The sequence below is a fragment of the Xenopus laevis genome, chromosome 7S (genome assembly GCF_017654675.1).
Source record: "Xenopus laevis strain J_2021 chromosome 7S, Xenopus_laevis_v10.1, whole genome shotgun sequence".
Taxonomy (NCBI): Eukaryota; Metazoa; Chordata; class Amphibia; order Anura; family Pipidae; genus Xenopus; species Xenopus laevis.
The window spans coordinates 107,898,218-107,914,757 of record NC_054384.1 but is presented as its reverse complement, the minus strand read 5'-3'; the positions used below and the strand labels follow the sequence as shown (position 1 = coordinate 107,914,757).

The 16,540-nt window shown below is 42.0% G+C and overlaps 2 protein-coding genes across 3 annotated transcripts in view; one reads left to right on the top strand and one right to left on the bottom strand.

The window, feature by feature from the left end:
• Positions 1 to 666, top strand: part of LOC108697908 (G protein-activated inward rectifier potassium channel 4-like) — a 48,823-nt gene extending 48,157 nt beyond the window's left edge. The window contains exon 3 of the mRNA XM_041571723.1: positions 224 to 666. Within this exon, the coding sequence (XP_041427657.1) occupies positions 224 to 564 (341 nt within the window). The 3' untranslated portion in view covers positions 565 to 666. The remainder of the gene's footprint in view (positions 1 to 223) is intronic.
• Positions 667 to 7,895: 7,229 nt separating this feature from the next.
• Positions 7,896 to 14,611, bottom strand: cox6b1.S (cytochrome c oxidase subunit VIb polypeptide 1 (ubiquitous) S homeolog). 2 transcript variants are annotated; one of them, XM_041570280.1, is made up of 4 exons: positions 14,382 to 14,521; positions 10,503 to 10,613; positions 9,658 to 9,758; positions 7,896 to 8,085 (listed from the first exon to the last, which is right to left on the bottom strand). In XM_041570280.1, exons 2-4 carry the CDS (start codon positions 10,606 to 10,608, stop codon positions 8,032 to 8,034), a joined length of 261 nt encoding a protein of 86 aa, XP_041426214.1. In that variant the 5' UTR covers positions 10,609 to 10,613; positions 14,382 to 14,521; the 3' UTR covers positions 7,896 to 8,031.
• Positions 14,612 to 16,540: the final 1,929 nt, after the last annotated feature.

The window sequence follows — 16,540 nt, the reverse complement described above, 5'->3', positions numbered from 1 at the left end:
AAGCACAGGATACACAGTAGATAACAGATAAGTACTACTATAGTTTATATAAACAAGCTGCTGTGTAGCCATGGGGGCAGCCATTCAAGCACATGATATAAATGTGATAAACCAGCCACCAATTTGAGGTAATTGGTAAATGCTGCCTGTTGATTGTTGCTATGGGATACTAGACACGCATGTGTTTTGAGTGTTCTATTTTTTCCCACATTTTTTCTTGCAGGCATGACGTGTCAAGCTCGGAGTTCTTACGTGGAAAATGAAGTGCTCTGGGGTCACCGCTTCATGCCTGTCCTGACCCTGGAGGAAGGCTTTTATGAAGTAGACTATGATACGTTTCACAACACGGATGAGACGCCGACCCCGAGCTGCAGCGCCAAGGAACTGGCGGAGCAAAACGCTAAAGGTGAGAATTCCCTTCTGTCCAGCGGCAGCACCAAGAACAAGCCCCATCTGGAAAATCAAGCGCACGAGATCCCAGAACAGAAGGTGGAGCCCCTAGTGGTCAACGGGGATATGAGCAACACAAAGCTGAATGAAAGAAATGAGATCGGGGCTTTTTAACAACAAATCAAAAACTGTGCCTGTTACTTTTTTCTATTTAAAAGGACATTGGTCAACAGCTTATTCAGCGAGGCCATTGGTTAAACTCAGACATGTTGTCCGATATTGTGTCATACGTGTGAAGCATTCTGTATGTTGGGGAGCGCAGGTCACGGCCCATCTCATATAGATTTTATAAATGTTCATTTCAGGGGTGGTTCACCTTTAGTTAGCTTTTAGTATGATATAGGCTTATTCCAAGCAACTTTTCCATTGGCCTGCATTTTATAGTTTTAAATTATTTCTTTTCCTCTTCGGACTCTTTCCAGCTTTTAAATGGGGGTCACTGAGCTCGGCAGCCAAAAATCTATTGCTCTCGAGCTTCAGTTTTATAATTATTATTACTCTTTCACATTTTTGAATTTTTTGCCTTCTTCTTGACCCTTTCCAGCTTTCAAATGGGGGTCACTGACCCTGGCAGCCAAAAATCTATTGCTCTTGAGCTTCAATTCTATGCTTATTGTTACTTTTTTAAGTTTTTGCATTATATGTAGAGATGCACTGATTTCATTATTTTGGAATCAGCCGAACCCCCGAGTCCTTTGCGAAAAATTCAGACGAATACAATACCGAATCAAATCCTAATTTGCATATGCAAATTAGGGTGGGAAGAGGAAACATTTTTTTACTTCCTTGTTTTGTGACAAAAAGTCACGAGATTTCCCTTCCCTGTCCCTAAGTTACATTGCAAATTAGGATTCGGTTGGCCGGGCAGAAGGATTCGGCTGAATTCAAATCCTCCCAAATATAAAGGCTGAATTCCGAACTGAATCATGGATTTGGTGCATCCCTAATTATTGGGTTGCAGGTTGGAACACAGCTTACATGCATCTGTGTGAGTACTAGGGATGCACCGAATCCACCATCCTATGTGAAAGATTCGGCCGAATACCGAACCGAATCCTAATTTTCATATGTAATTTTCAGGCAGAAGAATTCGGCCAAATCCGAATCCTGTTGAAAAAGGCCAAAACCTGGCTTTGGTGCATCCCTAGTGAGTACAGGCACATTGAAAAGAATTCAGTGCGTCTACTCCTGCGCTCCCCTGCGGCTGAACGCATGAAACTGGAACAAAGGGGAGCGCAGGTAAAATCGCTCATCTGTAAGAGCCCTAAGAGCACTAACAAAGTTTCACTAGGCAGAAAGTAAAAGTGAAAGTTCACTAGGAAATGCTCGTGCTGATGAATTTTTGCTGGTTACACTTCGCCACCATTCGTCTGCCGAGACGTAACTTCACATTTTGATGAATGAGCGTATTCGCTGCAAATTACCACCTGACAAGTGTGGCGGAGCCTTCCAAGGCAAAAATTTGCCCTTTAGTAAATTTCCCCCCATGTTTACATTATTTAAAGGGCAACTTGTACTCTCAACTGCAAAGTGGATGTACAAAATGTAAAGTACTTCCTTTAAAGGATAAGTAAAGTTGTCAGGAGAGAGAAAGAGGCTGCTCTGTGTTCATCTGATAAGGAAAATAATTTAAAGCGGACCTGTCGCCCACACATAAAAACCTGCATAATGAAAGTCCTTTGCAAATGAAACACAGAACACAAATAATTTTTTTCATTAAAACATATTTATCTGTTATAAAGGTGTTTAAATATCTGAGCTGTCAATCATATATTATTTGCCCCGCCTCTATGCCTGAGTCATAAAGGTGGGGCAGTCAATTACTTTCACTTTCCATTTAGCAATTCCTATATGTCACTACTCTCGTTACATTCCCCCTTCCCTCCTCACACTCTATAATTGTGTAGTGCACTGTGCATGGATATTAGGTCCCCCATTCTGGTGCAGACACAAGATTATGGGGGTGATACACAATTTGTCTTAATAACAGTGTCCACCAAATGGCAGCTGCCTGCTTGCTGTGATTGTGTAATTTCAAGACTGAAGGGAACAAAATGTATATAATAAATATAGTGTAAGTAAAGTTTATTTTGCTCAACTAACATGATGGAAAATTATTTTCTTAGGGTGACAGGTCCCCTTTAAAAATCTTTCTCACATCCTTCCTAAGCAGAAGAACATCAGCCTCTTTCTTTCTCCTGACAACTTCCTTGACTACTTGCTGGTCAGACTGGTGGGAAACTGACCAGCAGGTGGCGCTGTTGTATCACAATTCATTAATATTAACATTACATGTTTCCCTAAAAGGGATACTGTCGTGGTGTTTTGGTTTTTTTTCAAAACACATCAGTTAATAGCGCTACTCAAGCAGAATTCTGCGGTGAAATCCAATTCTTAAAAGAGCAAACATATTTTTTATATTCAATTTTGAAATCTGACATGGGGCTAGACATATTGTCAGTTTCCCAGCTGCCCCCAGTCATGTGACTTGTGCCTGCACATTAGGATGGAACTGCTTTCTGGCAGGCTTTGTTTCTCCTACTCAATGTAATTGAATCAGTCTCAGTGGGATCTGGATTTTACTATTGAGTGTTGTTCTTAGATCTACTAGGCAGCTGTTATCTTGTGTTAGGGAGCTGCTATCTGGTTACCTTTCCATTGTTCTGTTGTTAGGCTGCTGGGGGGGGAAGGGAGGGTGTGATATCACTCCAACTTGCAGTACAGCAGTAAAGAGTGACTGAAGTTTATCAGAGCACAAGTCACATGACTGGGGGCAGCTTGGAAACTGACAATGTCAGATTTCAAAGTTAAATATTAAAAACTCCATTTGCTCTTTTGAAAAATGGATTTCAGTGCAGAATTCTGCTGGAGCAGCACTATTAACTGACCAGTTTTGAAAAAACATGTTTTCCCATTACAGTATCCCTTTAATATCTTGGAATAGAAAAAAATTAATGTAAATTACAAAAGTGCTTAAAATAATGTTACATTCACTTATATTAAAGGTTTACTTATCCTTAAAGCAGTAAAATACAATACATCTGTTGGTGCTCAGCAAATACTGTCTCTGTGTTTGTATTTATACATATGGGTGGGAGCTGCCATATTGTTTTCTCAATAAAAGGGTTTCTTAACCTTCTTTCTCAGGGGAGTCTCGGAGACAACATAATGACCCAAGAGCTCATTTAACATTAATTACTGATTTCAATAACTGCAGTTTGCTATAGAAAGACATTTCTCTATATAAAAATAAACCACTGACTTGCAGAAGATGAAGGGAGTTGCAGTTGCACCCACTTCCAGGGGGGCGTCAGATACACTGTGAATAGAGACTCCGAATCATGCCCATGTTTGTTGTGTCTTTTAATGTACAGGTCCTGTTAAATCCAGTGCCAGAAAAGAAGCAAAAATAAACATTTCCTATGTTAAAATAAAACCTTGTGGTTGTCACGATCATTTCCTAATGTGTTACTGGCCCTTTAATTCACATTCAGCCTGCATGGCTGCCCAGTGCAGTCTGCAGCTAACTGAATTGCTAATTAGACTAACAGGATGTCGATTTCTAATGGTTCCGAGATTTGATGTACATTAATTAGAATTTTTCAGTAATTTTAAAGTTATGTGTAAATTAAATTGCAACTGAAAATAGTATCTGTCTGTCCTTAACTATTCCCTCCACTGCTATGTCTGACTACTGATATTTTTCTTTTTTAAAGGTTTTTGTTTTCTTTTTTTTGCAGTTAACAACAAACATATAGAGTCATATGAAAAAGTTTGGGAACCCCACTCAGCTTGCATAATAATTTACTCCACTTTCAACAAAAAAAGATAACAGTGGTATGTCTTTCATTTCCCAGGAACATCTGAGTACTGGGGTGTTTTCTGAACAAAGATTTTTAGTGAAGCAGTATTCAGTTGCATGAAATTAAATCAAATGTGAAAAATTGGCTGTGCAAAAATTTGGGTACCCTTGTAATTTTGCGAATTTAAATGCATGTAAACTGCTCAATACGGATTACTGACAACATCAAATTGGTTGGATTAGCTCGTTAAGCCTTGAACTTCATAGGCAGGTGTGTCCAATCTTGAGAAAAGGTATTTAAGCTGACCAATTGCAAGTTGTGCTTCTGTTTGACTCTCCTCTGAAGAGTGACAGCATGGGATCCTCAAAGCAACTCTCAAAAGATCTGAAAACAAAGATTGTTCAGTATCAGGGTTTAGGGGAAGGCTACAAAAAGCTATCTCAGAGGTTTAAACTGTCAGTTTCAACTGTAAGGAATGTAATCAGGAAATGGAAGGCCACAGGCACAGTTGCTGTAAAGCCCAGGTCTGGCCGGCCAAGAAAAATACAGCAGCTGCATTCGCTGTTAAGCTTAGTAAAGAACTTAACAATGAGGAGTTCTGTAAGGGGTAGAAAAATTTCGGGTGATATATCATCTTGAATAAATTGATTCTGCCCCAGACAGATGAATTAATTTGATTAGCATGGGGTCCAAATTTGTGTCACAGTATTTAGACGTATCTCTGGTAACATCTATGCCCAAATATCTAAATTGGCCATGCAAGGTACCCTTGTACCCCAAGTCCGTTAGAAAAAAAGATTGCTTTTTTTATCCGAAGTCCACTAAACTCTCCAAATATTTCCAGTGTTCAATGCCTAAGTGAGTGATTCCTCCACATCTTTCAAGAACAGGATTATATACGGTCTGCATATAGGGCTATTTTGTCCTCTGCCCTGCCAACCGTCAGACCTTTAATTTCTGTATCTAACCAGGGGGCTATTGCAAGAGGTTCAACAGCAAATGCAAATAGCAGGGGGGACAGGGGGCAGCCCTGCCTGGTTCCCCTGCCCAGACTAAATCTATCAGTTAATATAGTATTAAACCGTACGTGCATTAGGCTTTTTGTACTAGCGCTCCTCCTGCTTTCTGATTGGATGGGAGGTTGATCGCTTCTGTATCCTATCCAATTGCAGAATTAATTTTGAGGGCATTGTGAGCCAAACTAGAACAGTAGCATTGGCCCAAGACAATGGCCAGGCACCCTGCCAGGCACTCTCTCACCATCTCCCTCTACCTCAGGCCACACAACCCCTTTGGCTATCACTTTACTGATCTCCCAGCAGAAACAAATAAACTTGTCTCAATCCAGCAACTCTCACACTACACCAGAATTCAAGACATGTGCCAATTGTTTCCCATGATGCTTATTAGATAAACATTTTTCTCATGTTACAACATGAACCTGGAGTAAAAATCTGTAGGTGTAGGAGATTTTGATGAGACACAGGCAACATTCTGTCAATTGACAGCGACATCTTGCGGCCAAATTAGGAAACTGCAAGTAACGCTGCTCTAAATAGATACCCAATTCTTATTTATTTGGTCTCCTGCACCCAGACAGCCTCCAGCAAGAAGTAACAGCAAGCAGGGACACCCTGAATGAAGTCTGAGATGTGACAAGTCAGTCAATGCAACACTGGAAGGTGCTGCTGAGCCAATGCAAATATTCCCCCACATTGAGGGGCAACAGCAGCCATTGACTGATTCAGCCGCTAGGGGGTAAAGAACCCAAAAAGCCCCACTCAGTGGCTGTAGGACATTGAGATTGGCTCAGCTGTTGGGCCTCAAGCTTACAGATGTCAGAATGGTGATCAGTGTTCATCTGTAGATGTTTGAGCGGGACGGAGGAGAAGAGAGCAGCTTGGCTTAAGCTGTAAGAAGTTATGGGGATCAGGCATAAAAACTCACCGTTATTGCACCTTGCACGACATTTAATAAAAATGCCAAAGTATTTACAAATCACTCACCTTTATAAATGCCTTGGAGGAGACCCGGAGACACTATCAGTAACCATGGAGCTCGATTCAAATAAGTTAGCAGGGATCAGAGGGGCCCAATAATAAGCCCACTGATTGCCTGAGCCCCCTGGGGTATAGCCTCTGCCAACAAGTAAAACCCCATTGAAAAAAACAAGGGCTGGTATTCTGATCAAGAAATGTGGGTTTGCCAAAACCCTCCCTGCCTGCATAATGTGTTTAAGGAGAACTAAAGCCTAACTAAAGAAGTAACTAGAAATGTTGTACATTATGTTTTGTGTAGGGATGCACCAAATCCAGGAATCGTTTTTTCAGCAGGATTCGGCCCAATACCGAACTGAATCTGAATACTAGGGACAGGGAGGGAAATTGCTTGACTTTTTGTCAGAAAACAAGTAAAAAAAAAATGTCCCCTTCCCGTCCCTAAATTGCGTTTGCAAATTAGGATTCTGATTCAGTTCGGTATTCAGCCAAATTTTTCGCAAAGGATTCAGGGTTCAGCGAATCCAAAATAGTGGATTTGGTTCATCCCTAGTTTTGTGCTTCTGTACCAGGCCAAGGCAACCACAGCCCTTTAGCAGTAAAGATCTGTGTCTCCAAAGATGCCCCAGTAGCTCCCCATCTTCTTTTCTGCTGATTCACTGCACATGCTCTGTGCTGCTGTCACTTACTGAGCTTAGGGAGCCACTCACAATATACAGTACACATAGAATAGAAATGTCACAATATAAGGCTGATTAGTAATTAATACACATAATTACTACATGGCAGCACAGAAACCAGTGCAATTGGCATCAGAATTGAATAATCAGCAAACCTGTAGCATCAGCTTATATTACAGCCAGGGAAGCTCATTTTCTGCTGGATAATTAGTGACGAGCCCTAAGCTTAGCTTCTCAACAGCCAATCAGAGCCCACTGAGCATGTGAGTGTCACAGACACTTTCCAAGATGGTGACCCCCTGTGACAAGTTTGAAGTCCTGGATCATTGCTGCTATTGACAAGCTAAAACTTTAGCCTCGTGCAATAAGTTCACTATATAAAATATGCCATTTTTAGCCACATCAATGTTTAGGGCTTAAACTCCCCATAGACGCGACGATTCTTCTTGCCGAACGACCGATTTCAGCGAAGTCTGACCAATCCTTTGAAATTATCGTGCGGGTAGTGGGATTCGAACGATCGTACATCTTACGATTATTCGGCCGACATCTGTCAGGAAATTGATCGGCCAGGTCAAAAAAGTGCAATGTATCTATGTTTGCAGGGCCAAGCAGGCAGCTCCCCTTTGTTTTCCTGGCAAATTGGTCTTTTTAGTTGATGGTAAAATCGTACGATCGTTCTGAGAAGATTGTGGTCTCACGATCAGGATCTGATCTTTTAAAAATCTCAACATCTATGGCCAGCTTTAGTTCTCTTTTAAGTGGGGGAAGAATAGTGGTCTTGGGCTATTACCAAATCTGATGTGGAAATGCCTTACCTCCTGGGAAGGACACTTTGGTTTGTTGAATTAATTGTGTTTTCAGAGTTACAGACAGCACATAATACAGCAATTATATCCATATGAGCATTGCAGTGTCAGTATTATACACAACTGACTCTCTGCAAGTAAATAATCATCAAGAAATTTTGTTTTGGAAGATTTAATGAACATAAAAAGGAATTGCTCTTCACTTAATGACAGATGCAAATAGTATCATTGGACAGTATAAAGCACTGACACAGGCATTGACAGGACTACTGTACTGAGCAGAGCCCATAGCTTAGATTTTCCCCGGGAATGTTCCATTCTCTCTCTGTTCGTCCCACTTTTCAACCTAGAAAAACACAATTATAAATAAATACAAATACACAATGATGAAGTAAAGAAGAATGGCAGGTAAACTTCACTTTCTCCATAGAGGGGAGCCTAGAACAGGTACGGACACGAGTGATGGGCGAATAAATTCTCCAAGTGCGAATTTGCGGCGAATTTCTGCACATCATTAACGGACACTTGCACATTATGGGGGTTATTTATCAAATGTCTAGTAATGTGAATATTTTTAAACTAATAAAGTTGATTTAATTCACAATTCAATGGTATGTTAATTATAAAAAAAATTAAAACGTCTAAAATGCGATTGCGACTCCAAAAAATCTACTTTTGTGCAATTTTTTTTTTTAGGTGCGACATTTTTTTCTCCCATAGGAAGGAGTCTATGCGGCGTCATTTTGTCAGTGTAACTTGCCATCACTACTATTAACATCTTCAAATAGTTCAAGGGACCTTGGTCATTGACTTCTACATGAACTCGCCAGGTTTTAGGTGGAGAATAGCAAAGTCGAATTAGAACGGTTTCCAGGGTCGAGGGCTAATAAATCTCACATTTGAATTCAAATTTGAGCTGGTTTTAAATATAGAATGGCTATTTCTAAACAACTTATCAATTGGCCTTCAATTTTTCTCCTTTTTTATAGCTATTCAATTATTTGCCTTCTTCTTCGGACTCTTTCAAGCTTTAAAATGGGGGTCACTGACCCCATCTAAAAAACAAATGCTCTGCCTTTTTTTCAGCGGGTTTTGGATTCGGCTGAATCCTTGTGCCCAGCCGAGCCAAATCCTAATTTGCATTTGTAAGTTAGGGGCGGGAAGGGAAGTCACATGACTGTCACTTTTTCCCTTTCCCGCAACTAATTTGCATATTCAAATTAGGATTTGGAATCAGTTCTGTATTTGTGGAATTCTCAAAGGATTCGGGGATATAGCCGAATTCCAAATAGTGGATTCGGTGCATTCCTGCCCAAGATCATCATGGAAATGGGATAAAGTTAATGACACTGCTAATGGCTACAGGTCAGAGGGGAGAAGGGAAAGTTTTAAGACAAACGTCCTATGTGATGTTTTCTCCACCAACTCAAACACTGGAGGAGGAAACCCCACTAGAACAATAGACTAATGGCATGGGCAGGCCACTGAGCTTATGGGCAGGCCACTGAGCTTATGGGCAGGCCATTGAGCTTATGGGCAGGCCATTGAGCTTATGGGCAGGCCATTGAGCTTATGGGCAGGCCATTGAGCTTATCGGCAGGCCATTGAGCTTATGGGCAGGCCACTGAGCTTATGGGCAGGCCACTGAGCTTATGGGCAGGCCATTGAGCTTATGGGCAGGCCATTGAGCTTATGGGCAGGCCATTGAGCTTATGGGCAGGCCATTGAGCTTATGGGCAGGCCATTGAGCTTATGGGCAGGCCATTGAGCTTATGGGCAGGCCATTGAGCTTATGGGCAGGCCATTGAGCTTATGGGCAGGCCAGGGCATTCAATGCTGGAGGACATGGAAGTTAAATATCAGTATTATTAGCGCAGGCAGAGTAGAGCAACTAATAACTGAATACAGCGTGACTTACCCATTTCAGCGGGCACATTGACCTATAAACACGACGGTACCATTCACAGGGATACTGATCTTGTCCTTTGCTATCCTTAGCCTTCATGCAGCGATGATAATCTGAAAACCAGAGGGTCCTACATCAACATGAATGATCAGCACCGCAGGATCTGAGGGAGGACTCTGCTACTTCAATTCTTCCTCATCCACCATGGACTGGCGCATGAAATTCTCAAAGTTACCCAATCCACTAGACTGGTTACACCAGATTTAAATGGTACATGTATGGGATGAGTTAACCCGGAAACCCATTATCCAGAAAGCTCAGAATTATGGAATGGCCTTCTTCCATAGACTCCATTATAATCAAATAATACGAATTTATAAAAACGGATTTCCTTTTTCTGTGTAATAATAAAACAGTCGCTTGTACTTGATCCCAACTAAGATATAATTAATCCTTATTGGAAACAAAACCAGTCTATTGGGTTTATTTAATTCTTATATGATTTTTCTAGTAGACAAGGTATGAAGATGCAAATTACAGAAAGATCCGTTATCTGGAAAACCCCTGGTCCCGAGCATTCTGGATAACGGGTCCCATACCTTTACATGTAGAACCAGATTTAGTATGTATCGCAGGACAATGAGTTATTGTAAAAGGCAAAGTTCAAGTTCATCTTTGAATGGGATAAGGCTTTCATAATAAATATATTAATGCTACTAAAGTATAGCTAAATACTGTCTCCCCCCAACAGTTAATTGGTTACATTATGCCTTGGAAGCTGGTGCAAAAAGAGTGGCTCACTTATACTTGAAGAAGAAAGAATAAATTGCTGTGAATGTATTCAGAAGCTGCCTCACCCAGATAGTTGGTGTAGCAGTGTTTGGTCTGATTCTGATTGGGGAACCGGGCATCGAATGGAGCAGTTTTGAAGTTTTCTATTTTAGTGCGGATATCGTCTGCCATTTTGCCTGCAAACACGGGAAAAGAGCAAGAGTCAGAACAAGCTTTTAATTTCCTTCAATTTCTACAGACATTCAACAAGAGCCATCATGATAACCAGTGAATCAAGGATCAGTTATGCCAACTACGGGGAACACCGCCCAAAAACTAAAGTTTTGCATAATGAAGAAAATGTACAACTTCTCAATATACATTAAATTCAACATTTCAAATGCAAATCATTCTTCCCCTAAAACAGCTTAAAAGAATAATGTTCAGCTTAAAATCAAAGAGTAACCACACAGACATTCCAGAAGAGATTCAGAAAAAAACATTTCAGTAGGTATAGGGATAGTAACAGTGGATAATAGTCTCTGGGAAGGGAGTGTGACTGTGGGATAGCAGGTATAGTAGGGAGAGATGGTGTCTATAGTAACAGTGGATAATAGTCTCTGGGAAGGGAGTGTGACTGTGGGATAACAGGTATAGTAGGGAGAGATGGTGCCTGTAGTAACAGTGGATAATAGTCTCTGGGAAGGGAGTGTGACTGTGGGATAGCAGGTATAGTAGGGAGAGATGTGTCTATAGTAACAGTGGGGATAATAGTCTCTGGGAAGGGAGTGTGACTGTGGGATAACAGGTATAGTAGGGAGAGATGGTGCCTGTAGTAACAGTGGATAATAGTCTCTGGGAAGGGAGTGTGACTGTGGGATAGCAGGTATAGTAGGGAGAGATGGTGCCTATAGTAACAGTGGGATAATAGTCTCTGGGAAGGGAGTGTGACTGTGGGATAACAGGTATAGTAGGGAGAGATGGTGCCTGTAGTAACAGTGGATAATAGTCTCTGGGAAGGGAGTGTGACTGTGGGATAGTAGGTATAGTAGGGAGAGATGGTGCCTATAGTAACAGTGGGATAATAGTCTCTGGGAAGGGAGTGTGACTGTGGGATAGCAGGTATAGTAGGGAGAGATGGTGCCTATAGTAACAGTGGATAATAGTCTCTGGGAAGGGAGTGTGACTGTGGGATAGCAGGTATAGTAGGGAGAGATGGTGCCTATAGTAACAGTGGATAATAGTCTCTGGGAAGGGAGTGTGACTGTGGGATAGCAGGTATAGTAGGGAGAGATGGTGCCTATAGTAACAGTGGGATAATAAGTCTCTGGGAAGGGAGTGTGACTGTGGGATAGCAGGTATAGTAGTGAGAGATGGTGCCTATAGTAACAGTGGGATAATAGTCTCTGGGAAGGGAGTGTGACTGTGGGATAGCAGGTATAGTAGGGAGAGATGGTGTCTATAGTAACAGTGGATAATAGTCTCTGGGAAGGGAGTGTGACTGTGGGATAGCAGGTATAGTAGGGAGAGATGGTGTCTATAGTAACAGTGGATAATAGTCTCTGGGAAGGGAGTGTGACTGTGGGATAGCAGGTATAGTAGTGAGAGATGGTGCCTATAGTAACAGTGGATAATAGTCTCTGGGAAGGGAGTGTGACTGTGGGATAGCAGGTAAAGTAGGGAGAGATGGTGCCTATAGTAACAGTGGATAATAGTCTCTGGGAAGGGAGTGTGACAGCAGGTATAGTAGGCACCATCTTTCCCTACTATACCTGCTGTCCCACAGTCCATTCCTGATGCCCCCTCCCATCTATATAATCTGAACCAGATTTGAAGGACATCGCATTTCTCAATGACAGAGAGACAAATAGAGAATAAACCTGCTCCCAGTGAATTACCAGTGAGAAAGGTCGTAATGTTGAGGAAACCCTGTTAAATCTGATCACAGGAGGGAAGGGCACACGTATGCTTTATGGTCGGTCACACAATTACAAGGTGACAAACAAGTACTGTCATTCTTCATATTGTAATTTTCTGGGCAAACACAGACCTGCCACTGAGTTGGTTCCCACTCTAATATCACGTTACCCTTAAAAAATGAGGTCACAAGGGTCACATGGAACAATCAATATAAACTCACACCGAGCCGACTCCAAATGACATAATAAAGGGGAAGTTTAACTTTCATCGTCGCTTGGAAGAAATTCCAGACCTGGGCGCTGCTACTTTTCCGAAAGGAGTCACTACTATACATGGGACAAACAGTTCTGACTTCTGAAACAATATACGTTCCAGGTCTGCTCATCAGCTACACTCGCTCAGAAGTCAGAACCAGGAGTGCAGAGAATATAAAAAAAAGCAGAGAATGCTTTCAGTAGCAATGACTGACAGATATGCAAAACAGTTGCTGGGTGGAGCTGCCCCAGGATTGCCAGGTTGGCGGCTTTCCAGCCAAATTGGGCTACTAATTTAGGCGGGTTTTGAAAATACAAACTAGCCAAGGTACAGATTTGGGCTACTTTTTGGCTGGTTTGTACTTTGCAAAGCAGCCAAAGTTTTTTGTTGCCCTAATGTGCCAAGCCTGTGTCTCCCAGTGGATGTTGGGTAATGTTTTTGTTTAACAATTGGCCAACTGCCAAGTTAAGGTAAGACTACAATACCCAGCATGCAGTGGGACTGACTTGTGTAAAAGTCGGGAGTTACCAGATTTTGGGCTCTGCACCCCAGTCTCCCGTCACTCTTAAAGTGGAGCTGTCAACAAGACACAAAAATCTGTATAATAAAAGTCCTTTTCAAATTAAACATGAAATCCAATTTCTATATTTTTATTAAAGCATTCATAGCTGCTGTAAACTCATTCAAACATCTCAGCTGTCAATCAAATATTGTCTGCCCCTCCTCTATGCCTTAGGCAATTACTTTCACTTTCCATTCAGCACTTCCTACATGTCACTGCTCTCCCCACATTCCCCCGTTCTCTTCACCATTTAATTGTGTAACCAGGACATGGGGATGGACATCAGGTCCCCCATTCTGGTGCCGATTCTGAGATGATACAAGACTTGTCTTAATAACAGTGTCCCACACAATGGCTCCTGCCTGCTTGTTATAATTATGAATTCCCAGACTGAAGGAAACAAGATTCAAATAAATGATATTGTGTCATTAAAATTCATTTTGCTTGACCAATGTGATAAAATAGGATTATGAATCATTTTTTTGGGTGACGGGTCCCCTTCAAGCATTCTTGTGTTTTCAGGTGACTTTTCTCAATTTCAGACAATTTTGGGGCAAAGATCTTCTGACCACCAAAATGTCTAGCGGTTGAGCTGTTTTCCCAATATTTATTGAAATTATATATAAATTATGGGCCCCTTTCTGTAGTTACGCCCCTAGTGACGGCTGAATCTCTCCTATTTAACTTCATGGGAAAATTTGCAATTAAGTGAAAATTTGAAAAAGGCTTATTTTCACATTTATTTTTGTTACATTTTTCAGCTCACATATTGTGCTATTTTCGGGCTTCTTTTGAAGCGACTCTCGGTTTTGTAGCCGATTTTGAAAATTAGACCCGACAAGCCTGAGCTGCCCATGTATTAGAAAGTGGAGCAAAGTGACAGCACTCAGGGCAGGGGAGGGACAAGGTTCATTTGTACTCAGACTACAACTCCCAGCATCCCCTCTAATAACCAGGGCTGGTTTAAAGCGAGGGCTGAGAAGTAAAACTGGGTCATGGGCAGCCAGAGAGACTTTTAGGAATCTCCTTTGCCAGGAAGAGGCCCCAGTTGGCAGGACACGTGACCAGGCACTACTTTATGGCAGTTACCAGGTAGCAGGGGCTAAATCAGAATGGAATTGTCTGCAAAGTCACAACCGAATTATAATCATCAGAAACCATAATGCTGCGCAGGACAATGTCGGGCTGGGTCTAACAAGGCATAAATGATCCTCTAACAGACTCCCACCTCCTTCACATTCAGATGGTTGCGCCCGTCCCCTCACAGATTCAGTTCCTCCATCATCAAATAGGAAATACCAATGTTTCCTCAAACAGTGCCCTCTTTCTCTCTTTCTTTCATTCTTTTTTTTCTTTCTTTCAGCCTCCACAGCTCGGAGCCGACGCCGCCATATACTCACCTTAAGCTGGTCTTCCTCAATGTCACTTCTACAGCCGCTGCGGAAATGCTGCTATCAGGCCGGATATACGTCACGGATCTTAGGTAAGGGCACAGGCAGGAAGGGCAGTAAAAAAAAAACTCCGCGCGTCCTGCGTGATGACGTCACGTACGAGCGACGTCTGCCTTTAACCCTCTAAAGTATGGACGTCAAGAGAAGTCTCCTATTCATATTCCAGTTTCTTATTCAAATCAATGTATGGTTGCTAGGGGAATTTGGACCCTAGCAACCAGAGGGCTGAAATGACAAACTGGAGAGCTGCTGAATAAAAAGCGAAATAACTCAAAAACCACAAATAATAAAAAATAAAAACCAATTGTAAATTGTCTCAGAATATCCCTCTCTACATCATACTCACAGTTAATTTAAAGGTGAACAACCAGGGTTGCCACCCGGCTGGTATTAAACACCTGCAAGGGCCGGTATTACAAATTTACCGGCAATGTAGCTGCTGGTAATACCCTTTACAAAAGCCCTTGCCCTCCAGTAAAAACGTACATTTCCTTCGGCTTCTGCGATTTGGCCCCGGGCCTTTTGCGGCGCTACCCTGTGGCTCCGCCCCTTTTTACGTTGCTCCTTGTCGGCTCCGCCCCCTTTTACATCACTGCCCGCCCCTTTATTATCCGCCCCCACCACTGCCCAGTATTAAAAGGTGGCAACCCTATGTACAACCCCTTTATGTTAAAGGGATACTGTCATGGTAAGCCCATCAGTTAATAGTGCTACTCCAGCAGAATTTGTGCCAACATTTTTTTTTAACTCATGGGGGGCCCTGACCACCAATGATTTTTTTAAAAAAAACTTTTATGGGGTCCCTGGAGCCAATGATTTTGTTTAACAAAAAAAAAAATAACTTTTATGGGGGGCCCTGGCACCACAGTTCCACCAATGATTTTTTTAAAAAAAACTTTTATGGGGTACCAATGAAACTTATATAGGGGGGCCTGGACACCACAGTTTTTTTTTTAAAATATATAAATTATAGGGGGGCCCTGAGCACCAATGATTTTTTTTTAAAAAAAAAACCTTTATGGGGGGCCCTAACTGTGGTGTAGGGTGGGCGGGATCTTGGGTGGGCGGGCCAAAAATGTTGTTCTAAGGGGCCCATTGATTCCTAATGGCGGCCCCGCCTGAGATGTACCTACACACCAATATTACAACTAAATACACTTGCTGGTTCAGGAATGACATTTTATATTGTAGAGTGAATTATTTGCAGTGTAAACAGTGTCATTTAGAAATAAAAACATGGCAGAATCCCTTTAACATCTCTCTTGCTTTACTATCTAAGCTGGTTGAGGAGTTAGAATACTTCCCTGTGCTCCTAAATTCATTGCTGACTGGGTACAGGGGTCGGACTGGACAGGTTGGACACTGGGAAAAAAACAGGTGAGCCCCGGCTCTCAAGGGCCCCAACAGCCCAGATCTGTTCCCTGACTTTGAAACCCTGGTCGTGGCAAAAAAACGTATGCACATGTGCGGGAGGCTAAAGGGGGTGAGTTGTGGCTGCAACGGGTCCAGAGGGGAATTGCTACAGGGCAGGGGGCCCCTGAATCAGCAGCCTGAGGGCCCCAGTCCAACCCTGCCTGGGCACAATGTGAAGATGAATGAGGTTTTAGACTGTAACCTCCATTGGGACTGAAAGTGATGATGAGAAATCTCTGTGTAGCACTGCAATGCTGAATAAAGCACAATAATCATCATTTTATTCATTAGCAAATGTAGGAATTCATAATTCACACGTTCTGTGTTGGATTGTGCCACTAGATGTCACTTCAGCATAAGATTTCGAGACTTTGCTGACAATAGACACAAAAGCAATAACTAATAAAATACTAATAAATAATAGCTACTGTAGCAATAACAATACATTTGCAGTCTTACAAAGCCTGTGTTTTTAGATGGGGTCAGCGACCCCCATTTGTAAACAGGAAAGAGTCAGAGGCAA